Source organism: Podarcis cretensis (assembly GCF_951804945.1).
Source record: "Podarcis cretensis genome assembly, chromosome: 3".
NCBI lineage: Eukaryota > Metazoa > Chordata > Lepidosauria > Squamata > Lacertidae > Podarcis > Podarcis cretensis.
In genome coordinates this window covers 74,047,602-74,070,896 of record NC_137172.1, presented here as the reverse complement: position 1 = coordinate 74,070,896, position 23,295 = coordinate 74,047,602, and the positions used below count along the sequence as shown (strand labels likewise).

At 41.6% G+C, this 23,295-nt stretch overlaps 2 protein-coding genes and 1 long non-coding RNA gene across 6 annotated transcripts in view; 2 read left to right on the top strand and 1 right to left on the bottom strand.

Annotated features, from left to right (window-relative positions):
• The window catches only part of SESN1 (sestrin 1), a 45,371-nt gene extending 43,720 nt beyond the window's left edge, over nucleotides 1–1,651 (bottom strand). The window contains exon 1 of one of the 3 annotated variants that reach the window (XM_079971672.1): nucleotides 1,014–1,651. In XM_079971672.1, the coding sequence (XP_079827798.1) occupies nucleotides 1,014–1,310 (297 nt within the window). In that variant the 5' untranslated portion in view covers nucleotides 1,311–1,651. The remainder of the gene's footprint in view (nucleotides 1–1,013) is intronic. The other 2 variants (XM_079971671.1, XM_079971673.1) reach the window with 2 other exon arrangements.
• A 314-nt stretch (nucleotides 1,652–1,965) lies between these two features.
• On the top strand, nucleotides 1,966–2,709 carry LOC307213682. Its single transcript, XR_013837634.1, has 2 exons — nucleotides 1,966–2,060; nucleotides 2,311–2,709. It is a non-coding gene; the product is annotated as an uncharacterized lncRNA (long non-coding RNA).
• Nucleotides 2,710–7,377: 4,668 nt separating this feature from the next.
• CEP57L1 (centrosomal protein 57 like 1) lies at nucleotides 7,378–22,681 on the top strand. Of its 2 annotated transcripts, none has more exons than XM_079971711.1 (12): nucleotides 7,378–7,584; nucleotides 9,431–9,468; nucleotides 10,142–10,280; nucleotides 13,022–13,201; nucleotides 13,995–14,116; nucleotides 15,654–15,770; nucleotides 16,262–16,339; nucleotides 18,191–18,286; nucleotides 19,141–19,218; nucleotides 19,313–19,527; nucleotides 20,979–21,123; nucleotides 22,326–22,681. In XM_079971711.1, exons 2-12 carry the CDS (start codon nucleotides 9,463–9,465, stop codon nucleotides 22,548–22,550), a joined length of 1,401 nt encoding a protein of 466 aa, XP_079827837.1. In that variant the 5' UTR covers nucleotides 7,378–7,584; nucleotides 9,431–9,462; the 3' UTR covers nucleotides 22,551–22,681. The 2 variants fall into 2 exon arrangements, with proteins under 2 accessions (XP_079827837.1, XP_079827838.1); XM_079971712.1 differs by having other exon boundaries at nucleotides 7,378–7,589.
• Nucleotides 22,682–23,295: the final 614 nt, after the last annotated feature.

Here is a 23,295-nt window from a genome sequence, read left to right as displayed (position 1 = left end):
GGGCGTGGCATGCCACCTGCGGGGGTGTGGTGCCCAGCACGGGTGGGGCAGCCGTGATGGCACCCCACTGGGCTGGCGCTGGGGGGGGGGGGGCGGTGCGCTCCCCCCGCACTCCTCTTCTTCCACCAGTGAGTAAATTAACTGCTGAACAGGTCAATGGGACCTGTTAGAATTATACTGCAAGTGTAACATTCTTTACTTGCATAGAACATAGTTACTATCAACTGCTAATTCCAATAGAAAAGGAATGGAGATTATTTGCTGGAGTGTAATTAATCAGCACTGCTACTGTTCCACAGGTCTCCAATGAAGCACAATTTCCAAGCAAACACATTGGAACATTCATTTGTTAACTATATTACTATGAGCAGATGGAGAACTTGCTCAAAGAGCCACTTACATAGGCAAAGGTTTTCCCAAAGGTGCATTAATGTTTACTGCATAATCCAGATAAGGTTAGGGGATTGAATTTTGTTAACTGGACATTAATGATGTTGTGCGGGGGTAAATCCTAGTTCAATTCCCCTTAAGAAGATCACTGCTTAAATTTTCTTACATCCCAGTGCAAAACAAATTTTATTAGAATGAAATCTCATCGATCATTTACTCAGAGGTCAAGGTTTGGCAGCAGTAGAAGAAACAGACCTAAATCCTTGACAATCCTGGTGAAAGGATCTCCAACACCAGGTCTGAGAAAGACTCCGTCTGCACCCTTGAGCCACGCAGCAAAAGTAGCTGCATGATACAATTCGGCTTAAGACAGCTCCCCGCTCTACCACGGTGACCTTGGTCCCTCACTTTGCTTTACCTCACAGGGCAGTTGCAAGGGTGAAAGGAGAAAATCCCATGTGCCTTGAGCGCCTTGTCTTACCATCTAAACACGCACACACAAAACTTTCGTCCTGAAGGCAGAAAGAAGCGAGGCCTTCAGAACTCAGCGAAACTTCTTCCAAGGAAAAGAGTTGCCAACTTCGAGACGCTCCCCGAAGAAAGCACAGGAGCCGGGTATTTACCTGAACGCTCATCAGGATGGCCTCGCTCTTCTCCCTCACGTCTCGGAAGGGGCACCTCTTGGACAGCATCAGCAGGCGGGCGAGCATTTCGTTCAGCCCGCCACGAGCCCCGCTGGGAGGCGGCGAGAGCCCTTCCGCCGCCGGCGACGCCGGAGGAGACGCGGCTTCTTTGGCCGGAGCCACCGCCTCGCTCTTCTTCAGGACCGCCTGCCTTATGCTCTCCATGGCGCTGTCGCGGGCGCTGCGCTCCCTGCTGCACAGCCCATCCCACCTCACCTCTCCATCTCGGTCGGCCATTGTCAGAAAGAGATCCCCGCTCGTCGCTCTCCCGCGACTCAGTTCTCCGAGGCGGCCGCCATCCTCCTCCTCCTCCTCCTCCCCAGAAGAGTCGGGGTCTTGTCCTGCTCCTTCCGCCACTTCCCTTCTTACCCGCCAGCCCTCATTATAATGGCCGGGTGCCGAGAAGCGCTTCGCGGCTTTGTTGCAACCAAGCGCTATATAAATATTGCGAAATAAAATACGTCTCGCTCCCTGAATGCGCGAAGAGGCGCCTCCGTTAGGCTGCGAGAAGCTCGGCTTGCAGAGTCCGAGCACTTGCACGGCTAAGAAAGTTGCTTCGCGCTGGCTGGGACCGTGCGAGGAGGAGGAGGAGAGTCCCTCCCTTCCTGGCGCTCCCCTCTGCCCGCCGCCCCGCTTTCAAGGGGAGAAAGTCCCCGTCCGGGCTCGCCTGCTCCCAGCCCAGCAGGGCCTGGGTCTCTTTCCGCCCCGGACCCACCCCTCGCCCAGCGCAGCGGGGAGGAAGCTGCCCATCAGCAGAACGGGGGCGGGGAGGAGAGGCTGGCGCGAGCCCGCCGCGAGGCTTCTCCGGACGGAACCCCAAAGAACCGGAGCGGGTCGGATTCGGCGGAGCGCCCCCGCCCACCACCGCTCCCGCTTCTGAAGCGGCCAGCCTCTCTCCCCGCCATCCCCCGGGGCGGCTGCAGACACCAGGCCCCGCCCCTTCTCTCAAAGCTGCACGCGCCGCCTCGCCTGTGGAGTCGACGCGAGGTAGATGTCCGGCTTCAGCCAATCCCCCTCTGAGCTGTCAAACCACCAATCGGCGTAAAGTGTTCCCGGGGCGCCTGGGACATATAGTGTCAAGCCGGCGGAACTGCAGAGCTTTCTTGTTCAAGAGGAACTACAAGTCCCAGTAAGCAGTGCGCTGAGGGAGAAAGCGTCAGCGCCATCTGGTCACGTGGGCATATAAAAAAATTGCAACCTCGGCTCTACTCCGTGTTTCTTTTGTCTTTGTCTACAGGCGACGAGGGTAGTGGTCGCTTTTGCGATGAGAAGGTGGAAGAATGATGAAAGGTGAAAGGTGAAGAAGAAGGAAGAAGATGGTCGCTTTTGTGATGAAGTGCTGCATAGATATAGCTGGATATATACTGGGTGACTAGCTTTTCTTAAAGATCCTGCTCCGTTAACGGTAAACGGCTGCATAGTAACGAAGCGTCTTCAGAAAGTGAATGTTGGCTATGCATGTACTTTCGTTAGGGCCATTTTTACTGGATTATAACCCATGTTGGCCCTGCTCAGAGACGACCTGTTAATGGACATGACTAACTTGCATCCATTATTTTCAGCGGGTCTCCTCCAATGTTTCTTTTAATATGAAGTTTATAAGCATTATAAATAAATCAAATTGGGCCTCTTGTAATTTTATCTCCATGTCAGTTCTTTGTGTTTTGGACTCCTAGAAGAGTAGGATTGTTTTTCATTTTTTAGAAAAGCAATAGTTGCTCAGTTCCTTTCAGTCTGTGAAGTTAAAGATACAGTACAGTGGTACCTCGGTTTACAAACTTAATCCATTCTGGAAGTCCATTCTTAAACCAAAACCATTCTTAAACCGAAGCACACATTCCCTAATGAGGCCTCCCGCCACCGGTGCCCTTCCACCATTTGGCTTCCGTTCTTAGACCGAGGTAAAAGTTCTCAAACCAAGACACTATTTCTGGTTTTGCAGAGTTTGTAACCCAAATCATTCTTAAACCGGACTGTTCTTAAACCGAGGTACCACTGTACTTCCTTTCACTTCTTTTATATAGGGTCATTGAATTAATTGAATACAGTAGCCAATTAGTCATTCTTTTGTAACAAGGAAGGCAAATATTAAGTTAAACATCACAATAATAGCTTATTCTAGAAGCTTACAGCTTTATATACTTGTCTATTATATGTATGACTCACTTAATGTGGATACCACCACATCTCACTATGCCACCTATTTAATGTATATAATCTTGTCTATTGTTTGTGCAGGTTAAAATGTAATTGGTATCTGACTACATCTTTACAGTAGATGAGAGAGAGTATTCTTATTGAACTTTGTAAGATGCAGTGAAGTTGGTATAAAAAGTTGAGGGAGGAAGTTATGCAGCTGAAATATTATCCAAAGCAAAACTCCTAACACTCTCTGGTACAAAGTTTGGCTATCTTTCCAAAACAGCTCTTGACATGAGCTTGACATTTGATATATAACCTACACCAGCCTAAGCCATTCTAAGCAATACTGTGAATAAACCCCTTTTAACATAATGGGGGCTTATTTCAAAGTAAACCTGCTAGAACTGAGCTGTAAGTGCTCCTGAGTTGCAGTTTTATAAAACCCTTAAACTAAGATACCTGTATCATGCAAAACAGCACACAGTAGAAAGCTGGTTAAAATTCAAATATGCCATAGTTAAGTGTGTTCTAAACTGTCTTGAAGGTTAAAGTGTTTGCAATTGCCTTTGCTTCTACAGCTGTTTAATCGGATCTTTGATATAATCCTCTTCCACCATGGTATAACTTCAAAAGAACTGAAATAATTATCCACAACATCTCTGACAAGCTAAAGCTAAAATTCAGCAAAACTCAGTCATCATAACATTTTCTAACCTGTTCATTTTAGCTCTTCTGCTTAGAGCCAAGCATTCCTGGCAAACAACCATTTGAAGACCTGTTATGACTGAAATTTTAATGACATTTATGACTTGCTTTTCTTATATTCCTAGTGAACTAAGAAGAAAAACATGCTATATTATTACAGTGGTACCTCGGGTTAAGAACTTAATTCGTTCTGGAGGTCCGTTCTTAACCTGAAATTGTTCTTAACCTGAGGTACCACTGTAGCTAATGGGGCTTCCCACTGCCGCTGTGCGATTTCTATTCTCATCCTGAAGCAAAGTTCTTAACCTGAGGTACTATTTCTGGGTTAGCGGAGTCTGTAACCTGAAGTGTCTGTAACCCGAGGTACCACTGTATACATCTATATGCAGGATTCACCTACCCAGTCACATCAATGGAAGTCCTACACAAGGGCTTCGTCTTGCGCATTGCTGTCTGCAATGAGCCTTGGGGGCATGAGCGTAGCCAAGAGAGGGCAGCTGCCCCCCATCAAGTAAAACAAAATAAATACTTAACTAACTGACCAATCACGTTGGTTCTGCCCCCCCCCCCCCCCGTAACATGCCATGCTTTTGGGGGGTGTCAGGAGAACCCCTAGAACAGCTTATGGGGGGATGATAAAGGGGTCATTCTTTCAGGCAAGCTGGAATTCTTGTGCTGACAGAACAATCAGAAGAGTACAATGTTGAATTCCTCCCAATATGAACAACAGTAATTAAATGTATGCAGTTTGATCTTACGCAGTGTTAGGCATACATAAAACCATTAGGTTTTCAGTTTCTTCTCAAAAGTGAACAACCCTGGGTTTAAGATGGTCACTTTTGAAAACTTAATATAATATATGCAAAGGGCAAAAAAAATTACTCATTTCTGTTTCCTCATATGGATGTTCTAAATCAATTGCTACTCTAAACGAGCTCTCAACAGGATTATTGTGGTTAATATAAAGTTATGTTAAAATGATTTAGATGGCTGTTTTGTGCTTGTGCGAACAGTCAGTTATTGGAGTTGGGATTTAATGTGACACAGTGGAGGCTTTTTTGTATGCCCCCCCTTATGTCAAGCTGGGGGCTGGGAGAGTGGAGAATAGCACCAAAATACATTATTTTTCCCAGCCTAACCATCGTAGCAGGAGGAATTTTCAAAGAAACCATCAAAATAGTATGTGCAGATGTTCAGCCAACTGTTTTCTCAGTTCTGGATGGAAAACAAGGGGGGTTGGGAAGCAGGTTCATGTTCCAAACTGGCCTTTTTAAACAGTCTCTTGCCAGTCATATTGGCTTCAGGACAATAGTTAGAAGAGGAGAGAGTTTCCCAATATTGCTGCCCATATTGTAGCTATTAGCATGAATTTATTTTGGAAAACGGTCAGAAACTGAATGATTCATAACACTGAACGCTGAAATGTGGACAAACATATGTGGATAAATGTGCACATTCCAGTAAACCACCTTGGAGGATTTATAACTGTTTGCCTGAATGCAGGGCACAGTAGCAGTTCTCAAACCATTTTAAAAGTAAGTAATCCTATTAAACGCGGGTGGCGCTGTGGTCTAAATCAAATGCATTTCCGTGCACTGCTCTGTTTCGCCAAAAGTGGCTTTGTCATGCTGGCCACATGACCCAGAAGCTATACGCTGGCTCCCTTGGCCAGTAAAGCGAGATGAGCGCCGCAACCCCAGAGTCGTCCGCAACTGGACCCAACGGTCAGGGGTCCCTTTACCTTTACCTTAATCCTATTAAAAGTTAACTTCTCTGAAGCAAGAGAGTTGACTACTCTGAACAACATTTTTAATTCTAGAACTCAGTTCTTTCTGGCAAACTGTGAGCCACAGTTGTTCAGCAACTTTCCCAACTAGACAAAGAATCAACTCTTTTGAGAAAGATTTCAACTTTGCATTTTTAAAATCTGCAGGCCGTAAGAAAAAAAGTGAACCTTTAAAATAATTAATTTGAGGCATTAATGTAAGTGGATAACACTATGCCATATCAACTTTCTGTATGCTATACTTGCAGGCATATACATATCTATATGTATCAAAATACTATGTATAATGCAAATGTGGTTTTAACTCTAAAATAATATGTAGATACATAAACTTTCCAATACTTCTGCTTTGTATTATGCAGGCCTGTTGCTGATTTGGTGTTTGAAGTTGGCATGCAGTTAATATGAGCTAAGCATCTGACTGCTATAAATGGAGGTCTCGCTCATTAAAACATCTTTGTGTTTCCTGCACTAACACTACAGCAATAATATCAACTGCTGAAAATCAATTATCCTTGACAAAAATAAGAGACTAAGACCATAGACCTGTGTTGACTTACTTGGGAGTAAGTCTTGTTGGACAGGTGTTTGAGTAAACATGCAGTCTTAAGATGCAAACAATGAACACCAAACTCAGACTAGTTATTACTTCACACTATCTTTTTATCACTACTCTGCTGGTGAGGGCTTAGATACCATCTTATCAGTTGATCCATTCTGCCACAATGTAGGAAATGGAATTTCCTCCCTTTTAGTATTAGACAGTATTATCTTTTGGGTGCCTGACTGAAGACCTTCCTCTTTCAACAAGCCTTTTGAGACCTTTCCCCTCCTGCATCTGCATTGGAGTTGTTTTTAATGTGTTTTGCCATCCTGGGCTTTTTTGGGGGAGAGGGGTGTAAAATAAATATTATAAGTCGGGCAGTAATAAATAGTCACTTTGTATATGTGGTCAGTGTTGTGAAAAGCTGCATCATCCCAGTCGCCTACACTGTGGCTGGTGGAGGGTTAGCAACTCCCCCCCCCCCCCCCGGCAGGGCCGTTGCGCCTTTAATAAGTAAAAATTCCGAAAGTATTGCTAAAATCCGCCATATACCACGGCGGACCATCGGTCCATCTAGGTCAGTATTGCGGCGTTTCAGGGTCTCAGCGTGGGGCTGAGCCCTACCTGGAGATGCTGTGGACTGAACGTAGGACCTCTGATGCTTTACCACTGACCTACACCCCCTTCCCGCACAGGAAAAAGCGCGGCGAAAGCAAAACAGAATGTGCATGTCCATTGTCTATACCTTGTGCCTCCAGCTGTTTTTGGACTACAATTCCCATCATCCCTTGCCACTGGTCTTGCTAGTCAGGGATGATGGGAGTTGTAGTTCAAAAACAGCTGGAGGCACAAGGTTGGGAAACACTGGTCTATACATCTCTCATGGAGCCTATCAACCAGGTAATTCAGCTAATTCAACCCATCGCGAGACGTACGTACTCTCCCCTGCATGCAATGCAAGGGAAATGCTGGCGTGCCAGCCCAAGAGCAGCACAAACAACCTCCCCCTCCCGCCCTGAGCCAAGGAAAGCACTTCTGCGGGCGAGGCAGGAGGGCGGGCAGTTTCCCTAATCCAGGGGGAGCCGCTAAAGGACCTGGGAGGAGGCGGGGCCAATAATCCGGGTCACGGCTCGAGGGCGTGGAATCCCCGAGAGCGGGAGGGGAAGCGGGCGGCTTGAAAAACGGCCCCGGTCAAGAAGGGCGCTCTAGGAAGTGAGCCGCCTTTTATGGTTAGCTGTGGTCTACCCGAAGCCGGGAAGCAGAAGGCGAGCGGCATAACTGGGGCTGGGTCGTAGCGCGAGCTCCTCTGGTGCTTGCAGCTCGGGTGAATCCCGGTAAGGTGTGTATGCGGGGAGGGAGGAGGTCGTCGTCTCTTCACCTGTTGAGTTTCTGGTGGTTGCTCCCTTCCCCCCCCCGCCCCCGTTTTCACCTGGCTCAGGCTCTTCGTTCCGCCCGCGTCCAAATGGGAGACCCACAGATCCCTTCCTTTACCACCCACCCTCGCCCAAGGGCCCCACCCTGCAGTAACTTCCAGCGCCTCGGCAGAGTCCATAAAGAGTGTCCTCCCTGGGTTTTCCCAACCCTCCCTCTCCCAAGAGAGGCGAGAGCAATCCTGGCCACAGACCCCCAACAGTTCGCTTCCAAGCTCACCTTGGTGAGCCAGGAAGAAGATGCAGGCGAGCGAAGAACACTAAACCTGCAGCTGTTTTTATGGGAGGGGAAGGAGGAGGGAGCCGACTACTTTATTATTATTATTATTATTGTTGTTGTTGTTGTTGTTGTTGTTGTTGTTGTTACCACCGGGAGGACACAAAAGAGGTGTTTGATGGCGGTGAAGGGGCCATCCCTGATATATTCGCTGAGTATGGCTTCAATCTTGCACCCGCACATGCCTCGTTGAATTCAAGGCGGCTTGCTTCTGAGAAAACACGTGTAGGCTTGCTTTTTAAGGCCTTTAAAACACGCGCCTCCAGGACTTAATCGTTTCACTTTAAAAAGGAGGGAGAGGTGCTAGAGCTCACCAGCCATGGTTCAAATTCAGCTCAGGTGTGGATGCAGGGATAGGTGACAAAGTACAAGATACAAGAGTGTTCCTTAAGTAGCTTTCAAACTGATCTGTCTAATAAAATGGTGTTGTTTTTTCCTTTCAAAAACATGTTTAAAGATCTCTCTGACTTAAGTGTCTCAATCCAAATATAAAAATTATTTCACCCCCATTTGTCAGCCTAAAACAGAAGGATTTATTACAGCTACTAGCTAAAATTAAATAGACAAAGTCTGTTTAATATTTGTACCAATGTAAAACAGTTTAGGCTTGTTTGCAACACTGCTGCACCCAGTGAAAACATTTGGACAGAACCTTTCCAAATGAGCATTGTTTTTGCATGTAATATTGTGTCCACGTTTGTTCTTTTGATTTTCCATAGTTACATACATGCTGCTTCTAGCTGAAATTTGGTTTTAATGGTTTTCCTAATAAGTGATTACTGCTACTTTGTGCAAATAAAGCTGTGTGCTCCTACACTCTTGGTATTATACTTATTACTTTGTTGAACACCTAAACATTGGTCATTTTACATAATATGTAGGAAGATGGGGCCTGCTGATGGTGAGGATACCATGAACCAGTTTAGTTTCCGCAAGAATGAACAAGATTGGGGTGGGAGACTCTGGTTAGCTATGGTGAACAATTATGTAAGTATTGTACAAAGGCTAATTTCATTTGAACAAAAAATCCTTTGGAAGAAAAAAGCTGCCAGTAACGAAGGATGAAGGGAGAATGCTGGAAAGAGCAAACGTACAAATGATTTTTCCAGACCAATTGAGAGATTATTGTATAGAATCATAGAATTTTAGAGTTGGATGGGACCCCAAGAGTTATCTAGTCCAACCCCCTGCTATGCATTAAAAATCTGCAGCTAAGTGGAATGCAAACAGTGCAATCACATAACAAAGTGTAGAGCAGGCTAATATATTTTGTGCCATTTTTCTGTTGCAAGTTTGTGGGAAATCAACCAGACTTGATGTAGCCTCAGTCTTGTTCATAAAAAATGTAATCTATCTTCTCTTCCTTTCTGTGTAAATGTCTTAAAATAAATACAAATAGCTGAGGAGAAAAGGCATTCTGCTTATACTTCAAAATAAGGATCACACAACATAATGACTTTTCTGTCTCGGCAGGTGAGTGGAACTCTGGAGTCTAGACCCCTATAATGGAGGTAAGTAATGTGATGTTAGCAGCCAAAGAAACTAGCCCATTCTAAAGCAGTCCCTAAAGAGGCAAAGACGTTTGAGCAGGTTTTTTAAGTTAGGGAAAATAGCTTTCAGTGTAGTATTACTGCAGATTCTTCTCTTTTTTATGAGTCTGTCAGCTACATTGATCTTTCTGTTTAATTTCCAAATAATCACTGAGAAACTTAATGCTTCTTAGCATTAGGGGTCTGAGAGAACCCTCTCTCAAGCAACATGAGAGAATGAACATAGAACTACAAAGGAATCTAACCTAAATTTACATCATTCCACAGAATTAGGCAAAATAGCTGTATGGGTTTAGTTTTAATGCTTCTGACTTTATATTTTAACCTGCTATGGGAGCATGGAAACAAACGTCTGTGAAGGAACGTTTTGCCACAGTGAACTAGTTAATCTCAAAGTCATTGCCCTCATTCTTATTCCCATCAATAGATGTTTGAGTCAGGTTCAGGCATGAAAAGGAAAGTAGCCTACTAAACAAAGATAAAATGTGCATTCCTTGCTCTATCCACCACTTCCATGTAGCATGTTTCCCAGAAGGAAAAACAACCCTGGGTGAAAAAGATTCCCCAGCATAGTGGAAGGTGCCTCAATTAACACTTTAACATAACTAAATGACACTGTATATCTTTTCTGCAGTCTCTAGATTCTGAGTCGAAGAACAGCTACATAGGAAGCTTTCTTCAGCCTCCAGGTAACATATACTCTGCATTTGCAAACGTCAGATCAAAGGAGGCAACAGCTGTGGCAAAAGACACTCCTGCACCAAACAACCAAGGTAAAACACAAAGTATTGTACTATGACACATGAGTAATGTGACATTTAGTCAGCAAATATTCTTGGCCTGTGCTGAATGCGTTTTGGAATGTGCTACTGGTTTAGAACTTATCTGATATTTGAGATCCAAGAAAAATAGCTAGAAAGACAATGTTGGCTTGAGTAACATATCTTCTAGTGAACAGGCTCTCTCTGGTATTTGTTCGAGGTGACACTTCTCCCAGGTGCAGCTAGGCAGTGTGTGGGGCTACTCAGATTTCAGCTACAAAGGGAATCTGCCAGGGGTAAAAAATATGTGCACTTCTTTTTCAATTTGCTGAGGCTTCGTAGGTGGCCGTGTCTGGCAAGCTACATAGCTCAATTTAGACCTCAAACCTCTAAGTAGTAGTTTAGAACTTCAACCGTAGTTTAATCCTCAAAATATGAAGGCAAACCATGGTTTTGAGCTGCTTCTGTGCTTCTATTTGATGTCTGTTCAATGGCATTCTATTCTCTTAAGTGTAGTGGCCTCAAGAGGACAAATGATTTGTCAATTTTTTCATCACACCAAACGATGATTTTGGATCCTGAATTGCCAGCTAATCACAAACTAGTTTGTTGATCCATATATATACTGTATATCTAAAAGTTTTGGGATTAGCACAAATGGCTGATTCATTAACTGGATTTCATTTACCAGCTTTGCCTACATAGGTAAATTTGGGCCATGTTCCTGGCCTTTTATCTTTAGCTTTTTGGTAGTCAAAACAAAAAAGAATCAAAGCTTCTGAAACATAACAAAAGAAACACAACCAGTAAACATCATTGAGGGGAAAATTGTCACAAATGAATATATTGCAAAAGAAATATATTATACTACAGTATTATGCTGCAATAACTGTACGCACATGTGGAGACTTGATAAGTACTGCATGTGCTTGTGTTTGGCTTCATGTTCTCTACAAGAGTGAGAGTTTAATTTGGCCTAACCTGAAGTGCATTCCTGTCTGTTTTTGGCATGGAACCATTTATTTCATGCCCAAGTATTTATTCACACAGCGCATAGTTAAACTATGGCACTCACTCCCACAGGAGGCAGTGATGGCCACCAGTGCAGATGTCTTGAAAAAAGGATTGGACAAATTCATGCAGGAGAGGGTTGTCAGTGGCTACTAGGCACGATGGATGTGCTCTGCCTCCACAGCTGGTGGCAGCAATGCTTCTGAACACCAGTTGCTAGAAACCAGAGGAGGGGAGAGTGATCTTTTGCTTGAATCCTGCTTGAAAGTTTCCCACAGGCATCTCATTAGCCACCGAGAATAGGATGCCTTTGGCCTGATCCAGCAGGCTCTTCTTATGTCCTTACGTTCTTATTTATTTTGTTAAAGAGAAATGTAACTTTTGGTGTTGGACTATGCAGCACGTACCTATTTAATGTTTTACTTACTTGTCCTTGGAATATATCATTATCTTAAACTTGGTTGGTTTTTTTTGAGTAAAGCAAACATGAGTGGGGGCAGGGAGACAAAAAGAATAGCAAATATCTTTGTTCTGCCTTGGAATCGCAAATCTTCAATAGAAGTCTGAAATTCAAGAGTGAGGGTGCCTGCCAACTCTGCTGGAAGAGAGTTGCACAGCATGGGACCAGCAACACTCAATGCCAGGGGTCTAGTTAGACGAGTCAGGCCTCAGTAACTAACAGCTCTCCTCCAGATGGCCTCAGTGATTGGTCTGGTATCCTGGACCCAAGTTGTTCAAGGCTTTCTGTATTAATGCAAAAGCCATGAAGCTGGCCTGGTAGCGTATAGGCAGCCAGTGCAAATGTTTTAACAGAGGTGTCACATGCTGTCTTCCCCCATTAGAAGTCTAGCCACTTCATTCTGCACCAGATGGAGTTTCTGGACCAGCCCCAAGGGCAGCCCCACATAGAACACATTGCAGTAATCCATTCGCAAGGTTACCAATGAATGGGCAACAGCCGTAGAGTTCTCCAACACCACTTTTGACAGTTCCATGAGGAATCTGTCTCTTTGGCCCTATAGCAGATGCAGACCCTCATAGCATGTTCCGGAGCAGAGAGGTATCCTGGGAAATGGGTTGCAAACGTTATGGGCCACACCAAAGCCCATTAAACCCATGCTGGTGCTGCACCAAGTTCCCAGATGGGAACAGCTGAGTCAGATCAATTCCACTCAGCTTGCCCACCTAGGTCTTGGTAACATTCCAGTCCTTGACTAGGAAATTACTGCTAGGTAGCTATAGTGAACCTCTTTATTTTGTCATTCTTAGTATATAGTCTTGTTCATCTGAGCTCAAGAACAGCTTTCTTCTAGTGGAGCAGGATACACAACTTTATACCAAGAAAAATAAGCATGTGTGGTTAGGGCATTTTGCAGCTATCAGCAGAGAATGGGCAGTAATATTTTGTAGCTTTGTGTATGCATGTGTGTCAAATTATGCCTTCTATAATCCACCTGCTCCAATCTGAGTGGTGGTTACATTGAACCAGAAGCAGTAAGAGAAGATGAGAGAAACCTTCATATTTTTGGTGCCTTACTGGCCTTCTAACCATAGCACAAATGACAGAAAGTGGATCTTTAAACAAGTCTATGTTTCTATCATCTAAGCAAAATATATAGCAATGTAATATCACTGATGTTGCAGGTTGATGCATAACTGATGTTCACATTAAAGTAGCTTCTTTGCTTCATTGTTATTAAAGTAGAGATGTGTCATTAACAATTAAGTTACCTTTTCACCAGCTCTAGTGGCAGCCCTTAAAACTCTTCAGGAAAAGATTCGCCGTCTTGAATTAGAGAGGTCACAGGCTGAAGAGAACCTGAATTGCTTGTCCAGAGAAGCTGCCCAGTATAAAAAGGCCTTTCAGCATGACTCCAACGAGAAGGATATAACTCACCAGGGAATGATGCAAGAGAAGAAAGGTACCCTTCTACTACCACTGATGACAGCCTTACCATTCGCATCTATTATATATCAATCTCAAATGAGCACTCGTGTTGTTGTTTGGTTGTTCAATTAATGTTTAATCAGGATATGTAGTAAAGAGGTCTATCACATGATTTAAATATTTTGTTCTGGCAGATCTGCCTTTTAACTGCTTTACTAATTGTTTAAATAAAAATGCATATTGCACTTTGGCAATATTATAGAAGTGTGTGATCATTTGCAGTTTTTAAAAAGCAGGAACTGCTGCTTATTAAACTATTTTCATTTAAATTCCCTTATGCATGGGTGGAGAACTTGTGACCTCCAGATGTTGCTGGACTTCAGTTCCTGTGATCCCTTGGCTGGGATTGATGTTTCTATTTCTGATGTTTTAATCTATTTTTTGTTTTTTAAATTGTAGATTGTTTGCTTCTTTCTTTAAGCTACTTTGAGACATATAGTGAGAGGCAGGGTACAATGTCCTTAAATATACAAACATAATTTCTTTTAAGAATTGTGCAGGCTTTAGGCAAACCATAAGTATACTTATCAGTTTTGTTGCAGGAATACTTTCATGAGCCTCTCTGAAAATAACCAGAGCGCTTCATGTATCTCCACTGTTGATAACCTAATAAAATGAGAGGACAGTAATGGGATTGGGTCATTAGTGAAAGCAAGCAAGTTCATTTCAACAGCATCATTATATTGCAAATTAGAGCATAAATCTGTAAAATCAAATAAGACATAATTATTACTCTCTTTCCCTCCCCCTGCATTCCTCCCCTTCAGATGTGAGCATGCAGTTAAGGGCAGCACAGTCTCGCTGCTCTTTGCTGGAGAAACAACTAGATTACATGAGAAAAATGATGGTCAATGCAGAGTTGGAAAAGAAACTGGTTCTAGAACAGCAGGTGCACATGTTTAATATATCATATTCTTGCCCTTTGTTTCTCCTTCCTTTGTATCTGAGAGGCTCTGCTCAAACCTTGTTGGTGTGATCTCTTGTTAGATCTTGCTTATCTGTCACCTTCATAGACAGTCTTTGAAAACACTGAGAATTTGTGGTTGTGAAAAACTGGTTGATCAAGCATAAGGTGCACATATATCGGCTTCCATGCGTTTTGTCTGAATTAATTTTAAGATGTATTTTAATTAATTGATGTTTGCTTTTTTCCTTATTGTGTTGTTTTTATGATTTTAGCTGCTCTGAGCCCGGCCTTGGCTGGGGAGGGCGGGATACAAATAAAATTTTATTATTATTATTACATGCTTTGTTTATCAGAAGAATAGAATAGAAATCACACAACTACAATGTATGGTGGCTTCCATAGATTCCTGTGTTTTTAGCAATAAGTCACCTTTGGCTAAATTTAAAAACAACAGCAACAACGAAGTTATTATTTATATGCATCTGACTGGGTTGCCGCAGCCAACCTGGTTGAAGCTGTTTTCACCAACACTTTGAATTGTGCTCAGAAATGTATTGGGAGCCAGTGTAGGTCCTTTAGAACCAGTGTTAAATGGTCCTTGCGGCTGCTCCCAGTCACCATTCTAGTTGCCGCTTTCTAGATTGTAATTTCCGAGTCACCTTCAAATGTAGCTCCACGTGGAGTGCATTGCAATAGTCTGCAGATGACAAATATTACCTCCCACCTCCCTCAAAGCTGCCAAATAGTGTGTAAATAAAAATGAAAATAGCCATCTAACTATTCTTTCCTGGATTTTTTAATACTAGGGTTTCTTTTAAAAATAAACTGAGATTTCACGAACCTTTTTCTAGGAGATCATGTTGCCTGTAAATGGGAAATGTCTCATAATTGTTTCCCATTTACTGAGGCCAATAAATGCCTCAGTACAATCTCTGTTGAAGCTGTGTGTGTGTTTCACGGAAAGACATCAGTAAACCCAAGATTTGTTTTCTGCTATATTCTTTGCCTAGATGCAAACTTGCAATATTGAAAGTTGGCATTTCTGTTCCTTAGCTAGATTTAATGCAGCTTGGTGTTTCATGCAACTAGTAAATGTGCAGTGAACTATGGATAGCAGATAAGGATACACATTTCCATCCATGTTCCAAGGTGTATTCCCTTTTTTGTGTTATGCACGGCTGGTGTCACTTGGACACCTGCAACATAATGCATGCATGTTTACAAAATTTGTCCATCTCCACCTCAATCCATATGCACCTATACATAGTGATATCCAGTGCCAGCTGTCATACACAGAAAACAGATGCCCTTTGTTTCCATGTGCAGCAAGATTTTGTGCAAATCTGTATGCATTTTCAGTTCTTGTCTGTAAGCCTCCTAAACTCATGCCCATAGCACTTGCTGCATCATAATTGCATTTTCTGTGGCATTGAATTTGATAATCTGAAAGCTGTAAACCATTTCAGCAAAGCTTGCTATCTATCACTTGCCAAACCACTATCATGTGCATATTTTTCAGATGCAGCTTCAGAAGGAAAAAGACCAGAATCAGCTGGAGCTATGTGCAAAACTTGACAAGCTTGAAATTCTAGAAAAAGAATGCTGGAGACTTACTAGCACTCAGAAGACTGCAGAAGTAAGTAAATAAATATCATTAAATGGCTTTCCAATAACATTTAACATTTGTGAGACTAGTAGCAAAATTGCAGTTCTGGATCTGGGCATTCCTGTGGCAAAGGGAGATGGCGGCAGAAGTGGGAGCACTGCTGTTACCTATAAACGCCACACTTCTACATTTGGTGGACAGGGCTGTTTGTTTCTGTCGTATTTCTGTATTTTGGACCTACTAGTGGTTAATATGGTCCCCATATGTTTTGTGCTGCTTTAAAATGTGGATTTTTGCCTTTATTTCTGATGTTTTTATTGTTGTAAACCATTCACATATTTCTTTGAAATATGGAATGGTATATAAATTACCCAAACAAATAAATATTTTACTTTTGCTTTTCTTTCCTCAGCCTTGTTTCCTTTAATGGAAAGCTTTGGCTCACTTTCAGTGTTCTCGCCCTAAAAATGATAACTGTTGAGTTCATTTATTGTATGTGGTCCCTTCCCTCTCTCTCAAAGGACAAGATCAGACACCTGGAACAGAAGCTTCTGGAAGAGCAACACCAGCGCAAACTAATTCAAGATAAAGCTGCGCAGGTAGGAAGATGAGTATTTTTGCAGTGATAAAACAGGAGCTTCTGCAGACAGCCTTATGCTGCAGTTCTGCTTTAACCAGCAGTGATCCTGAATACAAACCGTGACACACAAGTATGTTTTGCTGTCTATATCTGCATTAGTTTGGATCTAGTGACTTTATCCAAAATTTGATTGCAGGAAATGTCATTTCCTTACCCCTGCCCCCTTTTGCTTTTGAAGAAGGACAATCCCCTGAGAATAGAAAGCTACCAGAAATACATTGTGCCTTTTAGTTGGGCTAATAGCCTGACCCATCAAGGGAAATTCAGCCCATCAACAAAGTATCATTTTTGAACTTGCTATTCTTGTTGCCTATCTGTGACTACAAAAAAGGTCTCTGTTAACCAGTTGGAGAGCACACCATAAAGCTGTAATTCACATGATCTTGGTAAGCTGTGCAGGCTTGGTCTAATAAAAAGAATAGTTCTAACATATTAGCAAACATAGATTAATGTGTTTTAGAGAAAGGTGGTCCTGTTCCTTGCTAAGCAAGAAGTTTGTGCATAATAAGTAGCTTTACCTGAGAGACTTATTAGCCCCAAATCCTGATAAACTGATCCAGACTTGACTGTCTAGATTCAGTTTTTGCCATACCTGCCTCAGATTACAGATGCATAGAATGGTTTCAAATTCTGTTCAGATCTACTCTGAAGTAAGCTCCGCTGTGTTTGATGGTGTTGCAGACATACATACTGTACTGTATATAGTTTTCTGTGTGTGTTGCCTTTCCATAGTTCAACTATACTCAAGGCAGCTTACAACATGAAAATAATACATAAGTACAACATAACAAAAGTAGTCATGCACAATCAAACATCAAAAAATGGACAACCAAAATGAACAATTTTTGCATAAGATCTAAAATATTCAAAAACTATTATCAATAACAGCAACAACTTTTCCCGCCCCAACAAAAACCCCAAAACAATACCTCAGTCCAAAAGTTTGTACCTGGAATCAGTCAGGGCTCTACCATCCCAGGCCAAATGGAAAACAGGCCTGCAAGCCAGGGAGCAGATCTTACATCACTCACAACCAAGATGGTAACACTCAAATTAATATATAGATGAATTTCTTTAGTACAACAGACCAATACAACTACTATTCTGAAATGAAGTAATTATTCCCTGGCTTTAGTGTGCTGCACAGCCACGTATATAGCAGGATCCTACTAATTTGTTATTTGATAGCTGGATGGGGAAACTAGTTCTTCTCAGGTGTCACAATTAGGAGAAAACCTTAGAACAACAATTTGCTATCATCAAATAAAATTCTGTCCCTTCCAATTGTTCTGAAACTAAGTGGATCTGGAGTAAAGTATTTTTAAAAAACAAGTAGGAAAGAAAATGGAAAGAATGGGGCAACTTCAGGGGATACCAGGCGCTACATAAAATGAGGCTGGAAGTCATTCATGATATAAAGGAATAGTTTTACTATTTTACTAGTACAACCTGATAGAAGTAAGCCCTATGTTCTGACTAGATGCTGCTAATGAGTTTAGGCAAGCGTTTTGTTCCATGCCAATATAGGGTATAGTTTTTAACCCATTAAGCAGATGGCCTTTTTGAGAGCAATCATTATTCACTGTAGTGGTGTTAAACTGCTCAGATGGGTCTTACAAACTGTTAAAGCTACTTATCCATTGGTCACATATGTCACACTGAAGAGAGGGATCACTATCTCAGTGAACATCATTGGCATCTGTTGAGAGAGATTCGTTATCTTTGGACCCAGCTGTTTTCTCTCTGTAGCTTTGGACTGAGATACCACTCTGTCCATTTAACAAGACATGGTTGTATTTTTTTACTGCAGCTCCAAACGGGACTTGAGATGAATAGAATTCTTATGTGTTCACTTTCACCTCAAAAAGAAGCAAATAAAAAAAGCAGGAAGAAGAAAGCCGTAAAGGTAATAAAATAAAAGGAAAAAAGTTAGGTTTCTCAGCTATGTATTGAATACCAAGAAGAAACTAGTCAAGTGGTGTATTTCTTATGTTCTCTGTTGTGTCTTGTGAGCCCTTGAGCTAGATAGAACCAGTGGGGCTTCCAAACTCAACTTACAGCTTCTCCTCCTTGCTCTGTCACCTGTATAATTATAGGTGTGTTGGGGGGGGGGGACTATTGACACCAATAGGTATTTTCCAAGTCTAAAAGCAGCATGAAGCAATAACAAAAAATGTGCTCACATACAAACTGCAGTTAGGTTTGGAAGAAGTCTTCTATTGTCTTCAGTGGCTTTTTTGAAGCTTAATGGTGAGATTGACATTAAAAGGGTGCACAGGGGGGTGAATGGATGTGTGTGCGGCATCCTCAGAAAAGGCTTCAGTTGTGACATGGTGCAACAGAGGGAGGAAGAACTGACAAGAGGTAGCTTACACAAGTGGATTTAAGACCTCTTCTGTATTTTAACACACAACTATTACTTTAACTGTACAGCAAGTTTGTCTTCTGAGCATTTTTCATATTTTGCCAAGTCTCAAGACAGCTTAACATCCTGTTGATTATTCTGAACATTGGAGATGCTGATAACGCTGGAAGTCTTGTCTTGGTAACAATGCAACTTCAGCAAACTATAATAATACTTCTTAAAACTGCATATAGCAGCATGCTCCTACACAGTTGTTCTAGCCATTTAAAAGGTTGCTTGGGACACTATAGAAAATCAATCCAATGTCAAAATCAACACATGATACAATTGCAAGTTTAGGACACTACTTCTGCTTCTTGAAATAAAGGAATAATTCTAGTTTTTATACTTCTCAGAAACCTTCTGGTTTGAGGAAAGCATGCGGCTCGCAGCCATACCTACCAGCTGGGACACTACCTTTTGTTGCTGGGAAGGTAAGCGATGTATCATCATCATCACCATTGAGAATTTGTTTTAAAATTACCGTTTGTTTAATGAGGCTTTCTTATGTGCTGCTTTCCCCACAAGTCTGCTAGCTCAAGTCACTCAGTTGTTGCAAATGTTCAAAGCGTCTTGCATATGATGAAATACCGTAGTCAGAGTGCAGCTTCACAACGCCCAGAAGGAGGTGAAAAGAGGACTGGCACGAGCAGACCTTCATCTTGCTCCACATCTTCCTCTGCTACTGAGCATCTTTCAGATCTTCTCTTGATTATGCAAGATGAACTGGGACAAATGAACTTGTAAGTACTTATTTTCATTTATCCATTTGAACACAAAAAAACCTGTAGGCTTGGGGCAAATTGTTTTGTAAGTTGAGAAGAAACTATTTGGGCACTTTTGCAAGTGGTGCTAGGAATAATTTTAAACCCCCATTTTCCATGCGGATATTGTTAATGGCATCCGTCTGTCTCAAGAGACAATGGAGTGCACCTCGGGGGGTGAAGCCTAACTGCTGTGTTAGCAGCACCAAAGTGACCTTCCTAGCGTACAAGCCTGAGCTGTGTGTATGGAGGTCCTAGACTGCCCAGATGACAATTGGCCTTGCTGATGTGGTCCAAAGGAAAGCAGAGAAAAATATTTGACATCAGCTTGGCCCCAGGAGTTACTGAAAGGAGGTATACAAGGCACTATCAAACCATCTTAAGGACTCCAGATTTGTGTAGGGTTTACTCCTTAGCCTTTTCTCCTGAAGATATCCTGCAAGGCAGCAGAGGTTTAGGACCAGACCTTCCCAAGTCATCAAGCCTCATGTTAGTATAGTAGAATAAGTTACTGAAACAGCAGTGCAGCATGACAAAGTGCTATTCAAAAGTAATATATGATAGGGCAGGTGCGATGGTGCCGTTAAAAGAAAAAAAGAGGTGTGCCTAATACAGCTCTTTAGATTCTAGTCCTACTGTTTTTGGTATCACTTGTGAAAACACCCTAAGATTTTAGTGGCAAGTCACAGAAAGCAATGAAGCATTTAAAAGGTAAAAAATGCATTGCCTGCAGTGCAAACCCCTTGTGGGCTTAAGCCTTCTGTTTTGCAACTTGCCATTTATGGTAATTGACCCATCTTCTATAAGCAGCTGAGGACTTATTTTAGGCTCTAAACCATAATTGCAAGAATTTGTGTCTATAGAAGCCTTTGAGCCACAAGACACTAATGCGGTGTTTTGTTAACTGCCAACTTATTGTGATAGAAGTCAAAACACATTTAGTCCTAGTAGGGTGCATAATAGCATATCCAGTTATTGCAGCTCTAGTCTAAACAGCATATCTTCTGGTCTTTAATACATTTGCTTCTCATTGTAGCATTTGGAGCTCCAGTAGCTTCAGAATATTACTTTTTCACTCTGTTCATCCAGCCAAGCCCTAGATAGTCTATTTAGAACTTGTTTGTAACTCTGTTGCTGAAGCAACATCTGCATAGAAAACAGGACTATAGCAATATGAAATTTTTACGCTACAAAGAGAAGTAGCTTATTTTCTGATGATAATGTGTTAAGGACAGTGTGACACTGTTTCAAACATAGATGCTATACTTTCTGTAATGAGAAGTATTCCCTAATAGTACTTACGTTATCACTGTACAATGTACAGTCAATCATCATACGTTGGAGGACATGCTGAAATACAATAGTCTTCGGAGGGAAGTGGTGGATTGGATTGTGCCTAAAATGACCACTGAGAGTTTGTCTTCCAACAGTGAACATCAAGAACTCCTAAAGCAGATACAAGAAACACAAAACCAGGAGGTTCGGGAAGACCTAGAACGTGAACTAGATTGTCTTGTGAAACAGATGGAATCTAAAGGAGAGCAGATATCGAAACTGAGAAAGCACCAAGAAAATGTAAGCAAACCGTCCTGAAGTCAGGAAAAGGGATTGACAGTGTAGGCAGTGCAAAAAATAACTAGTATTTTCAGAAAGACAGTGCCTAGATTATATGAGTCTTGCAGAAACAATGCGTAATAGGTGGTGAGGTTATATAAAATAAATTTGCTAAGACTTATATGGGTGTATTAGATTTTGAATGAGACAAGCAAACTAGATGTTGTGTAGGAGACATATGAACTGTCTCCTAAAAGGTTTTGAAAGAGTGGGTGGATGTATTCTTGATTTTTACTGTTTTATCTTTTAAAAACCACTCTGAGGTTTTTGTTTTTGTTTTACAATCAAGTGGGGTATAAATTTTATGAAATGAATAAATCAATTTATGTGTGAGAGGGTGGGTCTTTCTTTCTGAAAAATCAGTCTGTAAGCCTGCAATCAGGATTTGCCATTTGTCTGCTCAGAATCACAACACACACCCAGATGTTTTCTCACCAGTAGGCAAGGAATGTCCTCATATCATTTTTCGTTCCCTGTGTCCAAATTCATTGGATGAGAAAGAAATAAGCAGCTCTGCTTTTTCTCCTCATCCTCCACCATTCCTCTTCTCCATGGGGGCCTCCCATGATTGCTTTTCATTAAAAAGAGCTAACCATTAGAAAACTGTTTACACATCTCCTGTGCAGCATCTGGTTTTGTGTGTGTTAAATTGAGGAATGTTTTTTAATATTTTTAAAACTAGATGCTAATACATCTAGTTGTCTACATGTTGTCCCTTCTAGACTATAACTGATCATAGGGATTAAATAGACGTCTTCACCTTCTCTGTTACTGGGTTGTAACATGACTCATTGATAACTGTATTTACATTATGAGCTGAAAATTATGCCACCACCATGATGTAATATTTTTGTGTATTGCATATTACCATATGCTTGTAAGGAAGTGTGAGGTATATATATGCTTTCTAGTATTTTCATTCTTCCCTTTGTTCTAACCAGCCACTGCAAGCAAATTCCATAATTGCAGAAAAACAACTGACAATGTCCTTGCTTGGCCTTCCTGTATCATAACCAAATATATCTGGAAAAGTACTAAATGTATACTATCCGTCTTGGTGGGGAGAGCTGTGTAGTATAGGCACTGCGTTACAGGGTCCTTTGTGCCAAAAAGTGCATGTTTCTTTGTACATTAGATGTATTATAGAATTGTTCTCTTCTTAGGTTTACAGACTGAGGCAAAAGGCTAAAAAACTGAAACAAAAAGCAGCCAGTTCAGCATCAAGACCTAATGGATTAAAAGGAGCAAAAGAGACTTCAGCCGCTTCAAGAGCCAGTGTGAATAGTGCCTGTCCTATGAATAAAAGCACAAGTTCTCTCCAGCTATTAAAGAATGCTCAGAAGCTTCAATCAGTATTGAAGAAAGATGATATTGTGTGGGAACCTTAGTTCTCAAAATTGGCTTATAGATAAATGCCCATTGGGGGCTGATTTTATTATCTTGGCTTGAACAAATCTGTTCATTAATGTGCCCTTAAATTCTGCAGCTTAGTTTTGGAATAAATATTTTTTCTTGTTTCTATCTTGACTTTTAATTTTACTTTTAAAAATATAATTGTAATTGTTCTAAGGAAGTGTTCTTTATTATTAAAAATAATAATAACAACCTACCAGCCTATATAGAATAAATACCACTGGTTTTTGTACAGTATTGGGGGGAGAAAGAACTGAATCATCCAGGAGCAAAAATTAGCATTTGGCTTCTAAATGACTATCTATGCTTATTTATTTATTTATTTATTTATTTATTCATTTATTTAAAACGTTTACAGCCTGCCTTTCAATATTTCCCCCTGAAATTTAATCTATAGTTTTAAGCCACATCACTGTTTATCTGACCATTATTCTTAGTATCCATATGACTGAGGCCTCTTTAACAGCAAAGAGCTTTCACTCATTTACTTTTCTGTTTTGAGAAAAAGGTTAACTAATGTATAGCAAGAAAAAATAAAATTCAACAGAAATAGTTAGGTGTCAGCCCTGCATGACTTGAGAACTCAATGAGGTGCCCGGGATTTGTCCAGGGGTTGGTTCTTGTGAAAGGGAGGGAGGGGGTAATGAATTTAACCAGTTGGTGTTGGGCATGTAATACTCTTTATTTGCATGTGAGAGGTTTCGCGTTCAAACTCAGTAG

Coding starts and splice junctions, on each gene's coding strand:
- CEP57L1 (XM_079971711.1), top strand. Junction 15,771..16,261: donor GCACTCAGAAGACTGCAGAA/GTAAGTAAATAA, acceptor TCTCTCTCAAAG/GACAAGATCAGACACCTGGA. Junction 21,124..22,325: donor TGAGAAAGCACCAAGAAAAT/GTAAGCAAACCG, acceptor TTCTCTTCTTAG/GTTTACAGACTGAGGCAAAA.